Source organism: Neolamprologus brichardi, chromosome 23 (assembly GCF_056152115.1).
Source record: "Neolamprologus brichardi isolate AB-2024 chromosome 23, ASM5615211v1, whole genome shotgun sequence".
Lineage (NCBI taxonomy): Eukaryota > Metazoa > Chordata > Actinopteri > Cichliformes > Cichlidae > Neolamprologus > Neolamprologus brichardi.
In genome coordinates this window covers 12,310,024-12,333,160 of record NC_142125.1, presented here as the reverse complement: position 1 = coordinate 12,333,160, position 23,137 = coordinate 12,310,024, and the positions used below count along the sequence as shown (strand labels likewise).

General features: G+C 44.2%; 1 protein-coding gene across 3 annotated transcripts in view; it reads right to left on the bottom strand.

Annotated features, from left to right (window-relative positions):
• Positions 1-23,137, bottom strand: part of herc2 (HECT and RLD domain containing E3 ubiquitin protein ligase 2) — a 54,995-nt gene that overhangs the window by 11,411 nt on the left and 20,447 nt on the right. The window contains exons 22-71 of one of the 3 annotated variants that reach the window (XM_087836082.1): positions 22,897-23,052; positions 22,605-22,790; positions 21,260-21,436; positions 20,795-20,898; positions 20,556-20,706; positions 20,252-20,466; positions 20,019-20,151; positions 19,671-19,798; positions 19,360-19,555; positions 19,136-19,269; positions 18,705-18,881; positions 18,478-18,614; positions 18,189-18,340; positions 17,903-18,094; positions 17,622-17,809; positions 17,356-17,548; positions 17,083-17,265; positions 16,815-16,999; positions 16,235-16,382; positions 15,957-16,153; positions 15,602-15,841; positions 15,378-15,516; positions 15,026-15,199; positions 14,415-14,557; positions 14,056-14,323; positions 13,616-13,758; positions 13,400-13,498; positions 13,148-13,316; positions 12,928-13,053; positions 12,708-12,816; positions 11,865-12,004; positions 11,588-11,778; positions 11,394-11,499; positions 11,150-11,241; positions 10,880-11,055; positions 8,281-8,392; positions 7,864-7,945; positions 7,540-7,774; positions 6,457-6,634; positions 6,155-6,236; positions 5,262-5,433; positions 5,034-5,178; positions 4,344-4,569; positions 2,972-3,143; positions 2,442-2,628; positions 1,387-1,530; positions 1,108-1,299; positions 876-1,029; positions 657-764; positions 449-580 (exon numbers count right to left, since the gene is read on the bottom strand). In XM_087836082.1, the coding sequence (XP_087692208.1) occupies positions 449-580; positions 657-764; positions 876-1,029; positions 1,108-1,299; positions 1,387-1,530; positions 2,442-2,628; positions 2,972-3,143; positions 4,344-4,569; positions 5,034-5,178; positions 5,262-5,433; positions 6,155-6,236; positions 6,457-6,634; positions 7,540-7,774; positions 7,864-7,945; positions 8,281-8,392; positions 10,880-11,055; positions 11,150-11,241; positions 11,394-11,499; positions 11,588-11,778; positions 11,865-12,004; positions 12,708-12,816; positions 12,928-13,053; positions 13,148-13,316; positions 13,400-13,498; positions 13,616-13,758; positions 14,056-14,323; positions 14,415-14,557; positions 15,026-15,199; positions 15,378-15,516; positions 15,602-15,841; positions 15,957-16,153; positions 16,235-16,382; positions 16,815-16,999; positions 17,083-17,265; positions 17,356-17,548; positions 17,622-17,809; positions 17,903-18,094; positions 18,189-18,340; positions 18,478-18,614; positions 18,705-18,881; positions 19,136-19,269; positions 19,360-19,555; positions 19,671-19,798; positions 20,019-20,151; positions 20,252-20,466; positions 20,556-20,706; positions 20,795-20,898; positions 21,260-21,436; positions 22,605-22,790; positions 22,897-23,052 (7,968 nt within the window). Of the gene's footprint in view, positions 1-448; positions 581-656; positions 765-875; positions 1,030-1,107; positions 1,300-1,386; positions 1,531-2,441; positions 2,629-2,971; positions 3,144-4,343; positions 4,570-5,033; positions 5,179-5,261; positions 5,434-6,154; positions 6,237-6,456; positions 6,635-7,539; positions 7,775-7,863; positions 7,946-8,280; positions 8,393-10,879; positions 11,056-11,149; positions 11,242-11,393; positions 11,500-11,587; positions 11,779-11,864; positions 12,005-12,707; positions 12,817-12,927; positions 13,054-13,147; positions 13,317-13,399; positions 13,499-13,615; positions 13,759-14,055; positions 14,324-14,414; positions 14,558-15,025; positions 15,200-15,377; positions 15,517-15,601; positions 15,842-15,956; positions 16,154-16,234; positions 16,383-16,814; positions 17,000-17,082; positions 17,266-17,355; positions 17,549-17,621; positions 17,810-17,902; positions 18,095-18,188; positions 18,341-18,477; positions 18,615-18,704; positions 18,882-19,135; positions 19,556-19,670; positions 19,799-20,018; positions 20,152-20,251; positions 20,467-20,555; positions 20,707-20,794; positions 20,899-21,259; positions 21,437-22,604; positions 22,791-22,896; positions 23,053-23,137 lie in introns of all 3 variants that reach the window. The other 2 variants (XM_087836083.1, XM_087836081.1) reach the window with 2 other exon arrangements.

Sequence of the window (23,137 nt, the reverse complement as noted above, 5' to 3'; positions counted from 1 at the left end):
TTTGGGTACCACAGTGCTGTTGTTTTTGGGCCATATTTGGATGAGGAGGTCCACATCAGCTGACACCAGAAAGCCTGGTTAACAGACTGCGTTCAGATCAGAGACTCTGATTGGCAGAGCTGAGGCCTGACAGACAATTAGTAGCTACCATCCGCTGAAAAATTAAACCAACGCTGAGTGCCAAAAGCTAAAGTTCTTCAAACGTCCACTTGAGGCTGGCACCAGCAATGAGTGAGTCCCTACTGACACCAAATAAAAAATAACATGGGTTTCCATCCTATAAAAAACAAGTTTAGCCTATAAAGCTATTATAAGAGCTGTACAAGGTGGAGGCTGCTTGGGCACACACCATGACAGTGTTTGTTCAGCATCAGTGCAATAGTAAACGTTTACAACCCTAATAATAAAGAACTATTATCAGAAAAGTTTGTTATCCATCATGTCTTACCCGCTGCAGGCATGATGGGGTAGACTGTGAAGCGCCAGCCCCACCCATTAACCGACCCATCACTGGTAAACTTCCATTTAAGTTCATCTCCAGGGATCCTTAATTCACTGGACCAGTCAGACCACTCCCGACCTGAAACGCACAGCTACATTAATTTTTCATTTCTTGTATTTTGTGAGAGTAAAGTTGAATCTCTTCCCCTCATCACCTGATCTGACAGAGACAATCCTGTTGGCTCCATCCATGATTGTTAGCGGGTCGTGGCGTCTCTCGGTCGAACACTGTCGGTCAAACTCTATCCTCAGACCCTCGGCACCTGAAGAGCAAAACAGAAGTTGCTGTTTATGTCCGAGAGAGTGATTTTACTGAGATTCAATAAGACCCTGATAACGATCTCTGCCTTTCAAAGGTCTTTTTTTCCTCTAACCTGGGATCTTTACGGTGCCGCTGGTCGATGTGTCGTCTGTGTAGGGATGGCTGCTTTCTACGACGACTGGCTGGGAGGACAGACGGCCGCTCTGAGAATCTGTAGCAACATCCTCCAATTCAGTGACGCACAACTCCAGCAGCATGTCAGCAACCTGCAAGGACACACATACAGAATGTTAACAATTTGCAGACCGATGCACGCACAGCTTCCAGGGAATATATGACAGTACCTGTGGATACGCTGTGCCCATGCCAGACAGCACTGCAGACAGGACCTCCTTGCCTTTCTCCCCAGAACGACAGGATACTGCAAGCTTCAACACGTCCACCATTACTCGTGTGTCATCCGGTACAAGCAGACTGGTGAACTCATCCAGGTACTGAGGCTCCGGACCAACCACTTTGCTCTGACTCTCAGAGTCCTGAGGAGAAGCAAACAACAGAAAAACCTTTAAGCTAACAACACTTGGCTCAGGGCAAAGTCTCTGCTTGCCATCAGACTGACTTACTTCTTTGGTCTTCGTCATCGTCTCAGCTATGATGCTGGCTGCTCCAGGGTCATCGGTGACAGGGATGAAAGGACGTGAGGAGGCTCCACAGGCTGATGGAGTTACTGCTGATGACGGGGTGATAGCGTCTTCAGATGAGGGAACCTGTTCATACACACCAAATTCACCCAAGTTCACCAAACGCCAACAAACAACAATATTTACTGCAAACGGTTAACAAGCTCCCACTAAGAATCTTCATATCTGAGAGTAAATATACATCTAATATATTGTTTAAGGTCACAGAGATTCCAACTTTTCCAAGTCCTACACCGCCTCGTTCTTGAGTTACTGTGTTCACAAAGTTGGATGTCCATGTTGCCCCTGTGAGGTGACGGCAGTATCCCATCAGCTTGTAAGGGCTCAGGGGTAAAAACCACACAAATCCGTTCTCCATAGAGAAGGGCCCATCCTGGGTTCAAACTCAGGACCCTCTTGCTGTGTGGTTAGGCTGTGAAAAAAGCCAGCTTCACTAAAGTCTCAGTGACATGAGGATCAAAAGAAAAGTATCCACCCCAAAAACAATAGCCTGTGTTTGTCAAAGTCACAGGCTTGTCTGTTGCGGGTGTCTACTACATATTTCAGACACACCACTCTCTGAGAGAGGAGAGGAGGGCTCTTTGCACAACAAGGAAGCTTAAAAACATGGATAAGTAATGGTTTCAGGTTGTTTAAATGAAGCTGGACCATAGTTATTTCTAAAGATAACCGTAACAGTTATCTTTAGAAAGAACACCAAGAATGGAAATGTTTGCAGAAACTTAAAGTCATAACTCTCATCAAGGTCCTGTGAGAACTCCAAGATTGGACCCAAATGCAGTTTGCCGATGACTGCATCCCCACACCTGGTCATCATGGACAAAAATGCACACTGAGTGTTTTTACAGTTTAACAGGAAATCAGCAGAAAGTCCAGCTGAGGCAGCGCTTCAAAAACCCAAACAGCACGACAACAGCCTCACTGACATTTACTAAACCATGAGGTTTTTAAGAGGCAAGGTGTATTGTGTTCCTGACCTCTCCCTTCTTGTCTTGCCAGGGATTTGGGCTGACTCGCTCTTCAGCTTCTGGTGGAACAAGAGGACCTTCTTCATCGCTCACGCTGGATGAGGATGAAGAGTCTGATGGGGGAATAGGTGAAGAGGAAGGACACTCTGTTGGCAGGATCATGCTGGCCGGCATGAGTGCGCCCACCACTGCATCTCTGAGGGAACACACAACACAGTCTGTCAACGTTTAACGCCAATTAATGACGACGACTCCTGCCAGTCAGATACTTAATTTATTCAGAAACATCATCATCTTCTCCTGTTTAGAACGGAGTCAGCCAGTTTGGTCATGCATAATTAAACGAACAAGATAGAAGTTACAGCATTCAAACCCTGAATAGCTGCAGGATATAAGTTTCATATCATGTATTGTTAGTTGAATTTCTTTACCCGTTTTCTTTTACTTTTCACATTTCTATCATTTAAAGAAAGTGCATTTCCCATGCAAGTATTCCTGCACATTAGAAATAGATTTTTCAAACCGTGCATACAGCCTACCTTGCATACATGATTTGAAGGGCTGACAGCACATGAGACAGAGCCTGCTGTTTGGCCAGGTTTCCATCCAGACTGAGGAGAATTTTAGCCAGTGAGGGTCGATTAGACTTCACGCTGCTCTGCCCACTCAGCTTGTTGCTCACTGATGATGAGTCACTGTCTGACTGGACACCTACAGAGTACAACACCAAAACAATGAGACACACTGTCATTAATGGGAGGCAGCGTAAAACAGCTCCAGCTCTACTTCCAGGCCTGTGTTTTCTACCACCTGCAGCTAAGAAAAGTAACTGCTGCTGAAGCCTGATGCAGATGTTGATATGGTCGTGTTTGGGTCCTGCACACAATGAGGGAGACAATATTGACTCTGTGAAAGATGGATGTTGAGAGCTTCCAGATTGAAAAGCAAAGGCGGTACAGAAGAGAAAAATATTGTTAATTTATTGCTGTGATGACCCATACTGCCCGGACGTCCTGAAGGTTGTGCTTGTTTTATCTCTGCTGTGTCGTTCTTTGTCGTGCAGCTCTTGATCTGCTGGTAACTAGCTAAATGAGCTACACTTGGGCCCACTGAGAGAGCCCATAATAGGAAATGAGTTTGCTTTTTAGTTTCAAATTTAAGTTAGCTCTCAGATGGGTAACCCCCATTATTTCGAGTGTTAGATAGTCCTAAATCTCCTACAGCACAAAAAAGGTCCAGAGATGCAGTTCAGGGACTCCATTAGCCGAGGGGCAGCCTAGCAAAAAGCTAGCAGCTAAAACCACAAATGTCACCATTCGCCTGTCAGTTAACAAAGTGTGATAAAGCAAACCCTAGGCCTTAAGCCAATTTAAACAGGTGAGTTAAATAAAAAAGTCACGATGCTATATAGTTGTTAAAAAGCATAAAATTAGATGGACCTTTTAGCATCCCTGTCTATGGGGGACTGACTGACATTAAGAGCCTACTGTACACATTAGAGGAACTGCAGGCTTTTTAATACTTCAAAACTGAAGGTGAAAAATTAAGCCAAAAGGTTGACGTTTGACTCTTTTTTTTAACACTTTTTGTTCAAGAAATCTGTTGCCTAAAGAATTCATAGTTGTGTCTAAAACCAAGGTCGATGTATGCCCCATCGTCTCAATATCCAACCCCTGCAGTTGCCCTACTATTACCACAATTGGCAATATAGGATGTGAAGAGCTGGGCGCATATTTAGAAAATAAGTGAACTCAAGAGCATCCATCAGATGTTTTTAATAGCATATATTTACCTTAAATGCGGATTAAAAAATACTCTTTAAAGCATCATTGCTGAAAAATTGCTTGGCTGCACTGAATGATTGCACAGCTCCACCTTGTGGACAAGCTGCATGTAAACAGCAAGGCTTACCCAGGTATGACGCTCCGAGGGAGTCCCTGGCTGTCTGGAAAAGAACTGGCTCATGAACAGAGGGGGTGGTCACATCCACTGTGGTCCAGGCCACACTGTGGGATGAGCCACATGCCACCCGAGTGATTTTCTGTCCCTCCAGACCCTGAACCAGGGTGGGCTTCCTGTTAACTGTGGTAGTACCATTTCCCTGCTGCCCGTGGTCATTATCACCCCACGCATACACCTGACAGAGAAGCATAAAGCCTTTAATTAGATGGAGTTTTTATTACACCTGTTAGCGTGTATGTCACAAACAAAAGGTTACGAGATACCATCAAACATTTCACACCACCTTAGATTTCTGTACATTTGACACATTTCTGAATCTCTTTGTTTCCTGTAAAGTGAAGGCTCAGCGCCAAGCTTTTACTTTCAACAGTCTCTTAAAAAACATTGACCAGCTGACTCTTATCATTGGAGTTGATATGTTAGTATAATCAAATTTGTTCTGAGGAAAACTATTAAACAAGGTGAAGAAAAAAAAAAAAAATCAATGTGAGAGCAAAAGGTCAGAGCTAACTGCTCAATAAATCAGGTCTTGCTGCAGGAACACAAACTCACATCTGGAGCAGAGCCACGGCAATAAATGATCAGACTTTGAAGGGTGCGCTCTGGTTTCTAACACCATTTGTTGAGGTCAGTACAAACCTGTCCTGTGTCTGTGACAGCCAGACAGTGCAGCGCTCCGACAGCAACGTGGACAATCTTTTTGCCCCTCAGTCCCTCCACCATCTGGGGCTTCCGCACATGGACGTCGGTGCCGTGGCCCAACCGGAAATAATCGCCTTTGCCCCTGTTTGGAAACAGTTAACGGTCAAAGAAAGCCTGAGGACAGATAATGAATGATAACCTAAACGTGGAACACATTCATCTCACCAGGTCCACACCACTCCAGATTTAGTGAGAGCCAGGGAGAACTGTGCTCCACACTCAATCTGGCAGACACCCTGCCCGTTGAGCCTTTCGATGTTCTGTGGTACGTTGCAGCCTTCGCTTCCTCCACGACCCAGCTTCCCAAAGTCCCCATCCCCCCAGGAGAACACAAATCCTGAAGAAAAAACCCCCAAAACATTACTGACTAGAAACTGGAACACAATTGTGTCAAAAAAAAAAAAATTTTTTTTACTGGAACCATTTAAAAAGTTCAAATGTTGCCTCTCCTGTCAGCTTTAGCACTAGTGATAAAATAACCAAATAAAGACAAGAAAAAGACTTAAGATGAGCCTATAAAGTTTGTAAAGCTCCTCTTGGCAAAGCAAATGAGTTTGGCACAACAGAGCACTCTGAGGATGGTTCGCTTGCTAAAGCTGTCGGACAAGACCGTTTTAAAAAAAGGTTAAAAGTTGAAAACACTTGCATGAGTGTATTTTTTTAAGAGGAGGCTTGATCAAAGTCTACATCTAAATGCTGCTCTTCACTGTTAGTGTTTGGTCGTGTTTTGCTGATAGAAGAGAACAGACTTCACTGATCCATTACAAAGCCAGACAGAGCTGCTGGGATTTCTGCCCGTTGGACAGTTTTTAAATGACAGAGGTGATTGAAGATAATATAGTTACTAGTTATTTTGTAATTCTTTACAGCACTTTGGTCGACGTTGCTTTTGTAATTAAATGTGCTGTATAAATAAAAACAATAACGATATTCTAGTTTCAATCCAATTGCATTAGTCGGCGACACAAATAATGTCGACAGTACAACGTGACTATATGTTGCCAAATCCAACAGCTGTTAATCTGTAGGGCTACTTTTAAGGGCAATAAGAGAAATACCTTCATCAGTGAGGGCTAGAGTTTGAGCATCCCTGCTCCCACAAGCCACTTGGATAACACGGTGTCCCAGAAGTACTTTCACCTGGACGACAGACAGAAGAGTAAGACGATCAAATCACACGTCATGCAGTTAAGTCTGTATGTAGCAACCAATCTGTCTGCTGCTTCAAAGCTGTGAATTCTACTGTGTAAAGTGTGTGAATTCATCATAGACTATATTGGATGCAAATTTCATCTTTCTTTGATCAGCTGATGACACAATGGGCAGCCATGTGTGTAAAGTAAACAAAGGCTAAGCTTACCAGTTTGGGCCTCAGCTGAGTGGTGTTGTCCCCGTGTCCGAGTCGGCCATATTCACCCAACCCCCAGCTGTACAGCTCCCCGCTGGATGTGATGGCAGCGCTATGAGAGCTGCCACAGGCGATGTCACGGATGCGCTTCGTCTTCAGCGCCTCAATAAGCCGGGGCTTGTCACAGTTCCTAAAAGAAAAAATAAAGCAAACAAATAAAAATCAGACTCTTCTTAATCGTCCTTGCTTATTTCTATTTCATTAGAAACTGCTGTCCATAAAGCACATATGACGATGTAAAAAATTAACTACACGTCTCGCTGACACAGCCTGCATCAACTAAACTGCTTGGAACATTACGTGGTAGAGGAGTAATGGTAAAGGAGTTTCCGGTTAGGTCATAAGTTGCGACATAGACTTAACACAGCTTTAGCCCCTGTTGTCCTGCCTTCACTACAGCATATATCTGCACCCAACAGCCTTAGCTAACGTTATAAAGAAATGACCAAACTGGCTGACTACGTTCTAAACAAGAGAAGATGATGATGTTTCATGACAAAAAGGTGCATTGTAAGTGTAATCATATTGTGCTGACTGTCTTTTTTTCATAATCAGTGCATGCAACAACTATAATTGAGATTTAAAGCTGATAAATCATGAAAACGTTTAAGAATAAATCACAATGACGATTAAGGAAGAGTACAACTACAAGACTATATGAAGGCCGTAAACTGTCAAATCAAACTCCTGAAGTTGGAACACAGCTTGTGAAATCATGAGCTCAATTTATACTTCAATCTTACACTGAAGAAGATCTACAGGACCTTCAAAGCTGAAAAGATAAAAGCTATTACCCTTTTAGGAGTGTTTTATTATAATTAAACTGAGCCAATCGGCGTGTAGCTCCACAGTGTATGAGCTGTTGACTGACTGTTGACTGTCTGAGAAACTACACACATTTTTGTTATTTCTTTTATTAATTCATCACTTCATGTGGATATTATACACGCCATAGTTGCTAAAAATACACAGTGAGATAATAAAGGGTGCGTTAAGTATCTGGGGTGTGCACAGTGTCCACATTCAATGACTTACATTCTACTAAAGTGCCCAAGCTTGCCGTCGTCTCCTTCGCCCCAGGAAAACACCTTCCCGTCCACAGTCAGGGCCATAGCGTGGCGTCCTCCTGAATGCACAGCGACCTTCTTTATCACGTAGTTACTGAGGGCGGTGATCTGACGGGGGATTGGGATGGTCCCACTGGAGAGGCCCAAACCCAATCTGCCATTAGTTGCCTCACCACATGCGTAAATCTTCCCCTCGACAGTCACTGCAACGACGACATATCAGTTACACACTACTGTAGCACAACACGTGTGAATGGACAGATCTTCAAAAGCATTTCTATTCATTCCTCACCTGCAAAGAGGCTTTTGGAGCCACCGGCCACTTGCACCACATTGAGTGCAGACAGGGTTTCGGAGAAGGATGGCACTTTGATCTGTGAACAAACCAAAAGAGATTAGAGAGTGCAGCTCACTCACGCACACCTAAAGGATGTTTTCCTATCCATGCTGTCTTTACACACACACACACACACACACACACACACACACACACACACACACACACACACACACACACACACACACACACACACAAACTTTATATATATCTGGAAAAAACAAACATCAGATGTTAACGTGGAGGGGAAAAAAGTTAAAATTTGAAGCGTGTAAATCATTGGTTAGTGTTCATACTACATAGTTTTTAATTTGGGACAAAGACACACAAGCCCTAAACTTTCAATTACTGAGTCATTAGGAGAAACGGCACCTTGGAGCCTTTGAGTCCTCCCAGTTGGTCCTTGTCATTCAGACCCCACACAAAAACTTTGGTCCTGATGGTGGCTGCGGACTCCAGTCCTGACGGCTTCTTCCGAGCAAGACTGAAAAGTAAAGCGAGAGAGGCTGAATATGGATTCACATTTTTCCTTGTTTTAAAATAATAATAAAAATCTTTAATAAAACATTGTTGCACAGTTACGTTACAGCAACCAGTCACAAGTTTAAAACCACTAGCAGGGAGTGCTGGCAGACTGAAATAGCTGCTAAATAGAATTTAATAGTAACAAAGGTCTTACTCTTTTTAACCAGAGCCTGAGGAAATAACAGAATCACTGCCACAGAGCACAGTAATGGGATGTTTTGTGATTCTAAGCAGCACTTATGCCATTTGTGCTCATGTAGCTTGTGAATGGCGCTCTAACATACTGAACAGTGTCAATAACACTATAAAGGAGCCCCAAGCATGCTCAGGTTGATCTACTCAGGCCAGGGCCAAAGAGCTAGCCTCTCTGGGTGGACGTGGAATATTTCCCCCTCTGCCTAAAAGTCTCTGCACAGTAGCAAAGGCCACGGTGAGCTGAAGAGCAGCAGCTGAAAAATTTCTGCTAGCCAGTGTTTACCTGGCCTAGTGTGGGCGCCTGTCCCTATCTGGCCAAAGTTGGGGGAATGAGGGCCAATGGGGGAAATGTATAAAGGAGGGTCCTTGGCCATTCATAAGCCCACAGTGTGGGCACTGAACACGCTCCACTTACTCAAAAACATCCACGGGCAACTGAGTGAACTGCAGCCAGATCTGCTTTACTGCTTCAGGGAGAAGTGTCGAGGGCAGTGGTTTTTCCCCCTTTTTTTTCCCAAAATCCACGGACAAGTTCAATTCTCCAAACACAAGTCGCTGTCAATCACTATAAGTAAGTAAGTAAAACTTATATATATATATATATATATATATATATATATATATATATAAATATAAGTGCTTCACAGAAGCTAAAACCTAAAAATAAAAATCAACCAAAAACAAGTTTAAAAAGATGAGTTTTTAGCTGTTTTTTTAAAAGCAACCACTGAGTCCACAGATCACAGGCTCAAAGGGAGAGAGTTCCACAATCTGGGGGCCACAGTTCCAAAAGCTTTGTCGCCTTTTGTTTTCAGCCTTGTGTGTTGGACAGCAAGCAAGCCCTGGTCACATGACTTCAGGGACCTGCTGGGAATGTATGAATGTAAGTGCAGCTGAATCAGCAGGGGTGTGACATGGGAAAACTTGGAGGACTTGGTCAGAAGCTTTGCAGCAGCGTTCTGAACAACTTGCAGACGCTCCAAAGAGGCTTTACATAAACAAGTAAACAAAGAATTACAATAGTCCAGACGAGATGAAACAAATGCATGAATGACAATTTCTAATTCGGAGCGCGATACAATGGGACTCAGCTTAGCAATGTTTCTCAAGTGATAAAAACAGGAGCGAACCAAAGATTTTACATGGGCATCCAAAGTCAGAGCTGAGTCAATACTAACACCAAGGCTCCTGATAGACGGTTTTGCAAATGTAGCAAAAACCTAAAGCAACATAAGTATTCCCTAGTCTTCCACCTCTTTTTTTTTTTTTTTTTAAATACTGATAGACAACATATATTTATGACATTTTTTTTATAGAGAAGTTGGAAACAAAGTATAAAAACAAACACCAAACAAACAACACTATAGATGACTGCTGACTAACAGTCAGTGGGCCAGTGTGTGTCATCTACATGACCTCAGATCCCCATTTCTATTGATATAAGCCATAACAGTGGAAGCATCTGACCTCACTAAAACATGATGCCCTTTCAGCCAAGAGAGCAAATGTTTTAGCGACTGATAAACTGCCAGCAGTTCCAGACAGTTTATGTGCATGAACTGTCTGTGGGGGGCATAACTATCATTCACTGTTCTCCCCTCTTAAGTTCACCCTGGTCCACAAGGGAGGCATCTATGGAGACCACCTTCCTGGCTAAAACCATGCCCAGAGTCTGACCTGAGCCACAAAACCTGGGTTACTTCCACTGGCAAAGAGCAAGTGAGCAGTCCACGGAGGGAGTCACGATGACGGTCTAATCCCAGTGAGGCCACTCAGAGCTGAAAACCTTTCATGTACCCAGTGGTATCTCTGCTAAAGAGGAATCCATCAGGCTCAGCAGCCTCTGGCACTGTCTGAGGGTAACAGAGCTGCCCCTGCAACAAAGAGCTATGGTTGACTGCATCGTCACCAGTCTGTCTGGAGAGAAAGTCTTCACTGGAGGGCATCAAGTCTGAATGCTGTGAAGTTAATATGTTCAGTGGGTCTCAATACGCTCTGTTCCACATTTATCTGGAAGTCTAAATTCTCTTCCTGTTAACAGGTAGGAGCTGGCAGCAGCCAGTTTTTGATGTGTGCTGCTACTCAAATGCCCTTTTGCTGAGTAGTACCTGCTGCCTCAGTGCATCTCACAAACATCATTGGGCTCGGTGACAGGCCACATGGTAGAACCACAAACTCACAGGCTATCCCCTGGAAAGCGAATCGCACATATGTATGATTGGAACCTGGAAATAAATCTTCCTCATCTCACCTCCCAGCTGCTGTTTTTTCATCATCCTCTTCTTCATTGTCAGAGGCCAGGAAAGGGACTGTAGCCAGGTCTTCATCCTCAGCTCTAATGCGTCCCACAATGCCGAGTCCGTGAATCTTGCAGTCGATACCAGAGCTGCGGCATTGCTTGATTGCAATCTCAATGTACCTGTGATACTGTTGGGGGTGTTTATATAAAGTTATTACAACACTTAAGCTTAGGGGGAAAACAAAAACAATTAGAAGCTGTCAGTTATTGAAGCAGACAAACCTCAGTGCAGTCACAAAGGAGGAGGACAGTGGTGTCAGTGGGATTGATGTTAATTGTCTTGAGTTCAATTAAGTTGTTCAAAGAGTTTCCACCTGCATGTTAACAAAATGTCAGAATGATCAAAATGCTAAAAAACAAAGAATTGGTCTGAAAGTTTAAAATTAAACTGCCATCTGCTCAAACAAAAGGGAAAAATACTAATATCAATACAATTTTACATAAAACAAAAAACATCTGAACTCACCTGACACCACCACTAACGAGGGCATGTAGCTGCTGTCCGCCGGGTCTACGATCATCTTCAGCCTGTGAACAAGAACGTCTGGGAAAAGCTCAAGACGAATCCAGTGCTGCAAAGAAAAAGAAAATATTAAACGTTAATAAAGCAAACTAATCAGGCTGTCATCCGGCCTATTAGACTATGCAATTCACTCTTACCTTCCCCTGTGAGCCAGAGGACTGCCAACACTGATCACTGCAGTCGATGAGGCGCGAAGCCTGGTTAACCGACGACGACACGTTGAGGCTCTTGACGGCTCGAGACCAATCGTCAATCAGCATCCCACGCTGGCTGCTGTGGTGCTTCTTTAGCTGTTTTCCTGAACGGCCACAGAAAGCCGGAGACTGGCCTGTTTGTGGAGAAGGTGGAGGACAGGTTTATGCACACGCACGTAGAACCACCACAGAATTTTATGTTGGTGAATGTAGGACTAACCAGGCTCATTGATCCTGCCAAAGGAATGTCTGGTGTTGTGTTTGCGTGTCTTGAAGCAGTTTTCACAGAAGTCAAAGTCGTCGCAATTTTTACATTTAAATCTGGGGCCATTAATAGGAAACATCTGGCAGCCGTCACATCTGGAGAAAGCAATAGGGGTTTCATGTAAAATGTTCAGTTCAAGCAAAATCTAATTCACCTCTTTTCCTTATGGGTCCTGGTCCATTTATTTCACTGCAAGTTTCTTAGCTTTGAAAACAAACTATAGACCTCCCTCTTCTTGAATATACTTGAATATGCACACTCTGTGCTTCTCAAAGCATCACAAAAGTAAATCTGAATACCTAAGCTTCAAATGTACCTTTCCAGAAATAATGACTCAGTTACTAAAAACCATGTGCAAAGACTACAGATATATTTAAAATAAAAATAAATTCCCACATGAAACTGCTCAGAACAAGGTAAGTGAATCTTCTAGCAATATTGGCCTCGTTGCTCAGAAGGAGACTTTCCTCGCAGGTTAATGCTGAAACACCTGTGTGGGATGTGGTTACTGCTCACGTACAGTGGTCATTTTATTCTGATGATGTTGATTTTCAACATCAGACCCCTGCAGGAACTTCATGTAGCTGTGATCTGTTTGACTGACCCCTTCGTCTAAAGCTTGTTAACAAATTGACACCAAGCTAGTGGTGGATGATGTCTTAGCAACTGTTAAAATATGAACAATTAGTTTAACCAATAAGTATTTCTGCTACTAAGCAATATATAAAAAGTCTGGACAACTAATCCCTCACATTGCTACTCACAACATACTAAGATACCAATTTAGTACATCTTTACCTCACTCCAGGATGAACACTGGGGACCAGTTCCATCTCAGACAACAAACCAGTCCAGTGGGACTGCTGTGGAAAGTCGACAATCACGTCTTTTCCATTGGCACTGAAAGCTAAAAACAAACAACGAGGCTCTATTAGCACAATAAACGGTGGATTCAAGTTACAATAACAGAAGAAAAACAGATGACACTCTGTCTTAAGACTAGAGTGACTCTGCTTACCTTTAACCACCCCCACACTCCTGTGTGTGACAGAGCCCCACTTGTACTTTGGTGTTGTGACTGTGGGCTTCACCCTCACTTTGTCACCAATCTTTATGTGAGAAGGAGAACTCTGTGGTGGGAATCCTGAAACGGCAAAATCAATGACACAGGTTTCTTATGTCTATTTACTTCCTGTTATTAGCATGCCTGCAAAGCATCACATTAACTGTTATCTTACCAAGCAGCTCGATGTGGATGTAGCGAACCCAGTATGTTCCTCCTTTATTTTGCCAGTCACACTGCACATTCAAGTCATGAAGCCCATCTCTGTCCAGCTTAATCACTTTGCCCACATCGCCATCATACACTTCCTCGTACGTTCTGCAGCACTTCACCATCATCCCCACCTGTAGGGAAGCCGCTGAGTCGTAACACCAATTCATCATGTCTTTAAGGCAGATTCAGAAAACATACAAAAGCAAACACTCACCTGAATGTTCTCTCTCACATAAACAGCGTAATCATCGTTGCTTTGGAAATCAGATCTCTTCTTAAATATCTGGCTTTCAGTCACAACTGCACCTGAAGGCTAATGTGACAGACACGTATTTTAATCATATATGAAGGTATTAATAATTGAATCTGACAAGTTGAGGGACAGGTAATTGTGAGGGTCACACCAGAAATAAAAGAGTAAGGAACACACCACAGAGAATGCCGGCTCTGCCTCCTCCAGCTCCTCCAGCACCTCCTCATCTGAGTATTCATCAGACACAGTGTCGGCATCTGACAGCTCAGTGACATGAACGTCTGGATGGTCGAGCAGCCAGCTCACCAGAGTCTCAACACCTGGTGGATATGCTCAGTTACTCTCCTGAGGTAAATGTCTAAACACCATGAGGCAAGCAGGGCTCGTTTTATGAAAAACAAATCGGTATCTCATATTGTATCTTTTCAAAATTAGCTGTTTTTTTAAATGCTCAAGAACTTTAATATATATTTAATGGATCCACTGAAAAATGTTACCTTCATATTATTAACATTCCCTGACCTACAGGCCTTTAATGTACGTGGGTACCTTTTCCAGATGTTTCATTTCACATTAAATTACCTACAGCGCTACCAAGCACTCATATGATAAGATACCTGGGATACCGGAGGCATTGCCTGTAGTCCCAGACAGAGATTTCAAGGCAAACTCGATGTTTTTCCGAGGGAATCCCATCTCCATGAGCTGGCCAACTATCGGTAAGGGCGGGATAGTGGAGGACTTCTGTTTCTTCTGTTTGGGTGGTCTGATGTGCTGCGTGGTGATGGGTGTGGTGGCTTCACTAGAGCTGCTTTCCTCAAACAGCGGCGAGGATGGGTGGGCAGATTCCACAGCCAGGTACTGACACACTGCCAGAGCTGCCGCCTGCACATACATATAACGTCAAAGTCACACCGAATACATCAGCAACATTACCGCTGACACCAGCTGTCTGCAATCAGCTCGACTGACATACCTCCATCTCTTGCCTGTCAAAAATGGCTTTGATGGGAGAAGGCTGTGTGGCGGCAGAAAGCAGCTGCTGCAGGAGAATCAGTGGAGGCAGAGGTCCCTCAGGAGACAAGTCGCCCACATCAGGAGATGAAGCCACTGGATCCTCTGCACATAGAGAGACAGACAAGTTCTGGACAAGATCTAGATTGAAAAAAATAATAAATTCTGGTGGCTACCAGTGGTACCCCTCAGCCTCATAGTAGATGCACCTATGGTAGAAATTTTAAAATCCTATGTTGCCTATTTCTCAAGTTATTGCATTCACAAGATTTTCCTAAACTTGATCCGTGCCCTCGACCTTAAGGTTAAATTGAACTCTACATTTTCACTTCAAAGGTAAACAAATAAAGATTTAAACTCTGATCAGCAACTTGCTGTACATTTTAAGAAAACACACACAGTGTGCAAGGCCTTCAAACCTTAAATGGCTAGAATTTGCTCCAAGTATGGAAACACATCTGATATCTCAGTAATGTCCTGTGAACTGAACCTTGAAATCACTAAACTGCATCAAACAGCAGTAATAGTCCCTAATGATCAAACTTCCTCAGTCCATTTTTAAGATGTACTAACCTAGCCTTTCACTGGGTGAGGTCTTACCACTGGGATTGGGTCCTATGTCCACCACTGCAGGTTGGGAGAGGATCTGCCTGAGTTTGTCCTGATGAGACAGCAGGGCCCGAGCTGCCTTTAAAACATAAAGCCTCAGCTGCTGGCACCGCAGCAAAGAGAGGTCCACCTGGTCGGCTGGAAACAACAGCATTGATTACACCCACTAAACTTTCAGTCTCTGACCAAACAAACGCTTTCAGTGTCTCACATATTGCCAGAATACTATAAAACATACTGCTGTAAACAGAGTTGATGATTTTTCTTAAAAACTGTTTGTTTATTTCAGTTACATGCACGGCAATTGAGTCTGCACCTGTAAGCCCTCGGCTAAGTGACTTTTTCATGCGTTGTTTTTCCAGTTTGCTTCCAGCCAGGCTGACCAGCTGGGCCCAAACAGCCAACATGGGCTCAGTGAATGGCAGGTTCTGCACACTGAAGGATATGGCAGGAAGCTAAAGAGTAGAAACATTAAATAAAGTCAGACTGCTAAGTGGAGCCAGCTTCAATGCATCTGTGAGTATCTCAGCATTCCCGCACCGTTTTAAGATGGCTGAGCAAGCAAACTCTGCAGGTTCTCATCTCATGAAACTGGACAGTGATGCGCCCTTTTGGGGTGATGCGTGTGACCGTTCCCTCTCCATACTCCTCGTGAACGACTTGGCCACCAAGCCTGAGGCGCCCGTCGATCCCACCAATCACCGCCAGCACTGCCATCAGACTGCCCACTCTGGGACCCTCCAAATCAGGGAAACACTCCTCCAGGAAACACTGACAGTTCTGGACATTTATAATTATCGCTTTGTTAGAGCTGACTGGCAGAATAAAAGCACTGTTGTAAGTTAACATTTAACCAACACGGTAATTGGACTCATAATGCCACAATAAATCTTACCGCTTCAGATTGGCAGCTTGCCATAACATCTGCGATGGAGCTCAGCTGGTTGTTGATGTAATCATTTATCAGGCTGTTCCACTGACTGAGAGAGTGCAGAGTACGCAGGACAGCCACAATCTCCTCTGCCAGCGTGCTGCTGTGAGTGGCTGTTAGAGACGCCTGTGGGCGGGACTTCCTCCTTCTCAGGGAACCTTCTGAGAAGGAACAACCAATTAAAAATACAATGACAATAACAGCATTGCATTTGTTACTTTAAGCCTGAACCATTGCAGCACCTCGGAGGAGTGGCAGGTCTGATGAGCAGGTGCTCAGCAAGCTTCCCAAAAAGCCAAACAACTTCTCCACCAGGAACTTCATGTCCTGAGAGCGCTCCGTTTTGTCCCATGAAGGCAGGACCGCCTGAAGGAGACGTAGAGCCAAGATCTGGAAACACAGGGTGAATGGGAGAAAAGATGAAATCTCCACTGAGATTGTGTGGCTAATTTACTGGTTGATCAACAAAAATAAATCATGTGCTTCTGTAGAAACTACAAAAGCTGTTTCTTTAACTTGTTTTTGGACTGTAGGAGTGAAAAGAAGCAAAACCTTTCATCTAAACTACAGTTAATGGAAAGATTAACTGTAAATGTTGAGAATCTAATTCTTCGTGATTTTTCTCTTATTCTCAGAGTTTGACAAACTGCAGTTAACAAATCTGTTTAGAACCCAAAATAATTTATTAATATGCTTCCTATAACTATATTTAACAATGAACAACACATTTCTCTACGTAACAGGATAGAGTTTTCTAGTACTAAAGAATGGCATCATTAATAGCAGAGGAAGCAAATCCTGCACACAATCATGGTACTCAACCTGTCTCTGCAAGGTAATAGCATTGAAAGATTGGTGTCCCTCAACAATTCGGATGAGCAGTCCGATCCACGCGGAGGTACTGAGGGTGCTGCACATCTGCGGCATGAGAGCAATGCTGCGTATGAAGCCGAGGGTACACCAGCTCCTGTGCTGCTCCCGAGACACCAATCTGTGCGCGTGACAGCCTGACAGCACAGAGGAGGTCAGGTTAGAATAACATGCTGCTCAATATAAGACCTTAGGAAAAAGAAAACGGCAATCCAATTACCAGACTTGTCATTAGCGCCACTTTCCACAAGCATCCTGAGAAGGCCACACAGGGTCCGTGTAGCATCTGACTGGAGCACCTCAGCATGGATCCCAGCTGAGAGTGACAGTGTCTTCAGCAGGTTGACTGTGCTGGTTAGCATCATTGCCGTAGGATGGCTGCTCTTCTCAATCAGCTCTCCCTCTGTATAAATGATATAACAGGTGATTACTGGAACATCGCACTTTACCTGTAGCTGTGAGGATCTCTACTGAGCCTGTCCTTTAAACTGACCTGTGTCGTCCTCTGTGTCCGAGTCCTCAACAGGGGGCTGGGCTGCTGGTGGTGGCTCTGCAAGTTTAAGGTCATACTTTCCCTCTTTGCCCATCCTGTAGGAGTTGGTGCTGCCTGTATCCCACTGAACCCTGATCCAACCGTCCTCACCCAGCTCCCCAATGACCCTGCCAAGACCTGGTGCTGGGCCGTCCTGGACAGACCACGCACATAATGTTAAATATGTCCATAAAATAAGCAGCTAGAGTAAAAACTGATTTAGGTACCTGATCGCCCCATTTCCAGTCGACTCCCCTCATGACTCTGGTACCTATCTTCATCATGGCAGCCAGCTCTGGGCCAGAGGCAGGTAGAGGGGCGGGAGCTGCCTCTTTTCTGGACTCCTCCAGGACTGTCGCTGAGCCTCCATGTGCACATAAACTCAGGTCCTCATCACTGCTGTCTGTACTCGGTCCTGAAGCGTCAGAAAAGAGGCATCAAACACCGAACAAACAATATGTACACACTTCGTTTCATTCTGGGTTGCCTTTGACTGGACACTACTCACCTATCAGTCTGAGAATACTCTGAGTGAGGGCCAATATCCCTGAATTCAGCAACAGACTGAGACTGTTAGAGCCGTGTTTCAGGGACAGCATGTGTATCATGGCCAGAAGGAAGCGGGCCTGCGGAATGGTTCCAAGGCTTGGTCCCGCCGGGTTCTCGTTTGTGATGGTTTGTAAAGGAACTGGCTGCACACCTGGTCACAAGAACAGGTGGTCATTCAGCTGGTTTGTCTACAACAGGTCAAGAATAGTGTGAAATGAATTAACCACTTATTTTTCAGCACTCACCTAGCTCTTTGAAGCGAGCACTTGCTTCAAGCAAGATGTTACGAACGTTCTGGATGGCCCAGGAATACAACTTTCCAAACGTCACCTCCAAAAGCATGCGGTTGAAGGGAGGGATCAGATCTACATCCTTCAGGCAATCAGACAAGGGCTCTCTGAGAAGAAAACACAAACACAAAAAGTGCACCAGGATTACATTATTAGAATAACTGTCATGTGATTATTACAAATAACTTCAAAACAAACAAACAAGAAGTGTAATTTTAACATGGATTTAAACCAGGTGATCTACCCAATGTTGGTCCCTTCTGGTATGATTCTTTGCCAGCCGCAGAGCATTGCATACTGCACAGACGGCAGCAAGAAGCTTTTAGAGGCCAGCTTCAGCATGGTGTCAATGCCTTCCAGTCTCACTTCAGCCCTCTCCAGCTATAAGGAAACAGAATTAATCAAATTTCCACCTGTTTTATACACCCTGCTTTAAAACATTGTCACACACACACACACACCGACTCCCACCTGCTTGAGAAGACACTTCCTCATTTTCTCCACATCCAGTGGCTCCTCTTTCAGTGCAAAGTCCACAATGGTGGCCATGAGGCTGGACTGAGAGAAAGCACCTTGAACGCTGTGCTTCAGCCAGCGATACTTCTGGACGCTGGCCACAGTGTTAAGAAGCGGCTGCCACTTGTCTTGCTGCCAAGACATGCAATAATAGGTTGACAACAAACTCTGTAGACACACGCACTCCACTGTCCTGCTCTGATATTTTAGCTACAACTGCAAGGGATGAAAGTGCAACATAAATGTACATAAATAAATCTACAAATTCAGACTGAGACAAACTTTCGTTGTGTATGAAGGTGAATAGATTTTAAACTGAAGCCATCTTCTTTATGTTTTTTGGCCATTTTTTTTTTTTATCTCATGAACTAATCCTGTTAAACTACCTTGGCTGTTTTGTCAGTGGGTGATTTCCTGTCAGCAGGAGCGGGGCTGATGTGAACATTAAGTTCCTCTTCATTGGTCCCTTCATTCTCCAGCTTTGGCTCTTCAATATCAGCAGACTCTGATTTCTTAGGCACTACAAAAAAAAGATGACATTCACATTCAAAAGGAGTAGATGGATAAATAAAAAAAACTGTTACCCTGCAGTAGATTCTTGAGGCCCCACCTCTTTTTTTCCTACGATCCCTGATGAGCTTCTGGGTGATGCTCCTCCAGCGTGGCTGGGAGCTCAGCAGCTTCAGTTTGGACACTATAGACAGGTCGTTGCTTACAGCTGGACGCAGCTCATTAAATAAAAAGCGCAGACGCTCAATAACAGGGGCGCACACCTCCTTATAAGAGCGGCCTTGGTCCTGATGGGTCTATGATAAGACAAAGCAATCATTGCATTAGCATTTCCGTTCATCTTCCTGCTTCCTTTTGCATCACAGGTTAACTGCGCATAACGTGGAAATATTTCACAAGCAGAAAGCATACCTTAATTAGAGAACACTTTGCCTGGTAGACCATGCGGCATACGTCAATCACAGATTTAGGGAGGGATCTCTGCTTTCCTTGGTCCACACCCAAGGCACATTGACTGACAAGTGAGAGCGCAACGTGACCTGTGACAGGAAAGATTTTTATTTAAAACTTCACATGCAACTCAGCATCGATGAGTTTCATTAGGAAATATCTTTGTGTGGTATTAGCAGTGTTACATGAAGGAAACTCATGTGAATCTCAGTATAATTAAATACAAGAAGAAAAAACACATTTTAGTGAGCCATAATTAGCCTCTAATTTCTCCTCAGGTGACCACTCTGGGTTCAGTTGCTAAGTTACCGAGGTCTTGATGCTTGAGGAGGCAGCAGAGCAGCAGGCGACCAACTTCTTCCACAGGGTGCTCTGGGAGGAAGGTGATGGGCGCAATAAGATGGTACTGCTTACAGCAGCGCTCTATTTGGCATAGGAAGTCCTAAAATATTCCAAACAAAAAGCAAAACATGACATTATTACCCATCAGCCTCCTTCTCACTGTGAAACAAGCTCTTCAGGCATTTCTGCCTTGCTTGTACCTTCACAGTATGGTCCTGAGTGTTGTTGTCAGCAATGGCCTGCAAGAAAGGCTGTGCGTGATCGCTGAGAGTTATTCTGCGGGAATAAAGTTTGGCCTTATCAGGAGTGGTTGTGCCCAGGGAGCTGCAGTGGTCTTCGTCCTTCTCCTCATTGTAGTTGTAGTGGATCTGACTGGTCTGCAGACCCCCTGAAAATATGGAGGACTGGAGCCATTCTGTGCAGAGAGCAAACACTTGTGTTAAATTAATTCCAACCCGAAGTGTGAATTTTTAAACCAGGCTGATGTAAAACCATTAAACCTACTGGCACATTCAATCTCCATGGGGGACAGGGCGGTGCTCTTGGCCAAGTAGGAGGCGTGCAGACCCAGGAGCAGCCCCATGTTCCTCTCAGTGTCAATAAGTGGAGAAGAAAGGCTGCTGAGGTCTGGAGTAGTGACCGTCTCCTGGTTAGGCTGAAAATGATAAAAAGTCCCAATATCAAAGGCTAAAGCCACCAACGAAGAAAAGAAGTTGTGTTTAAAATAAAAGTACAACTGGTACCTCCATATATTGGCCAACGCAGAAGGCCTGCATGGACTCTCTAGTGTCTTCAAACTGCAGAGCAGCTTCCAAAGCAACCACAGGGTCCTCTCCTGCAAACTGGGCTGTTAAACCGCAAAGAACAAATGGCATGAGTTCTGACATCAGTTCTCTTATAACCCTTTGACAAAGTCCAGCCTCTTTGCATGTCTGAAATACAGAAAGTACTCAAAGTCTCAGAGCTTCACTTTGGGGTTATTTTTAGCCTCTCCTTCAAGGTACAAAAGAAACCTTTAAGTAACCCAAGTGTACAGCGATTAGTGTAGATGTAAGGGTATGTTGTTGCACCATCAGTAACTGGCGTGCGTATGTGTGTGTGTGTGTGTGTGTACCATGTTTACAACACTGAGCACTTAGGGTGTCCCTGTGCTATTTTAATTAATCCTGGATGTCACATTACATTCCAAAACTACTGTTTAGTCTTACCCAGGATACTGTTTCCTGTTAGTGACTGGGACTGGGCCTGAAAGTCTTTGATGTCATACACTTTTCCATCTATTACAGTCCAAAAGCCGCCATCTTTGTTGTGATTCTCCAGGTCAGCCTTGCGGATGAGTGAAACCTCCTCATTGTTCTTGGAGCTCTGCCCTGTAAAGAAAGACCCTGCCAACACAGCAGAAAGTCTAGTTACTAGGGATGGGTACCGGTATCCAGTGCCATGATGGCACCGGTTCTGTCATAAACGGTAGTAACCAGACCGAAAAGCAGCGCACATTTCGGTGCTTTATTTCGGTGCGTTTTTTTCCTGAGCTGTGATACACTTTAGATTCTAGCCAATCATTTTACGTTTCCGAGGATAGTAGGCGGGTCCAGGTACGTATGTTCTTTTAGAGCAGAACTGCAGATTAAAAATGCCCAAGGTGAAGCGGTCAAAAGTCTGGCTGTACTTCACAGCAAAATATGCAAACTCAGCAGCCTGCAACAAGTGCTTTAAGCTGATACTGTGATACTGTCAAAGGAGGTAACACCTCAAATCCGATGAAACACCTGGCGACGCATAGCGTTTTTTTAAAAGCCGAGAAATGCGCCGTATTTGATAGCTTGCTGCAAGACCTCACACCGAGCGCATCTACTGCGGGTGTGGTGCCTGTTATCGGACCCGGAGTTTGCAACATCCTCCAAAAACCCGAAGAGTAGAGTCCTGGCCCCTAGCCCTGCCAGTGTAGCAGAAATGATGACGGATGATGATGATGTTCTTCTCTGCGTGAGTAGCTTAATGTTGTTCGTGTGTAATTTACTTTGAGTAGGCTAACCACGTTATTAAATGAATGCATGTAAGGTGAACTAGCAAACAGCATCATAGCTACATGCGGCTGTCTTCTTGTTTGATGGCAGATACTCCCTTCACCCTGGCCAAAAAGGCTAAAATGACCAAAGAAAAAGTGGAAAACAGCTAAACATGAGAGGTTTTTGGACAAAGTTTGTGTTTTTTTCCATTGTTTAAGCACTGCTTCCAGCCAAGAATGATACCATATATGCCCCATAGCTGCAGAAAAGGCTAACATTGTTATCTTTTTACAAAAAAAAAAAAAACAGCTGAACATGAGGTTTTTGGACCAATTTTGTGTTCTCCATTCTTTAAGCACCTGTTTGAGCACCGTTTAAGCACCGGCACCGTTTCAAAAGTACCAGTTTGGCACCGGTATCGGATAAAACCTAAACGATACCCATCCCTACTAGTTACAGTCTAAAAAGAAACGCACAGAGTAGCATCTCATCTTCTCCCTAAAATTTAGGATGTCACTCAAGTAAAACATAGATGTTGTTTTACCCATAATTCCTGGCCAGGCCAGATCCTCATTATCGTCCCTCTCGTGTCCTGGAGCCAGGTGGTTGAAACGGTCCAAGTGTTCCAGGAGTCCAGCCAGGAGAGGGATTGAGCCGGTCTCCTGCATCAGACCAGCGTCAATGGTGAGGAGAAGGATGATGGACACCACCAGCTCAGGGAGAAGCACTCCTACCAAAGAACAAACAGTACAGTATTCAGTACTGTGTTGCAAACATCTCTAAAGCATAAATATGCTGGAAATACAAATCTGAGGGAATTTATTTTATTTTTTTACCAGTTAGATCTCCTTCGATGACACGAGAGACCTCAGCAAAGTGGCGGCAACCAGTAGAAGCGATACTTGTTGCCACTGGGAGGATGTCTCCAATGTGAGTGCACAACAAAGCGATGTACTTTTTTAACAAGGAACCAACACCCAGGAGCTCAGGATCTAGAAAAGCACCAGAGAAATCACACACTGCCTTTCTGCAACTCATTCTTAGAGGTGGGGACTAAAACCATAAAAACAATTACTG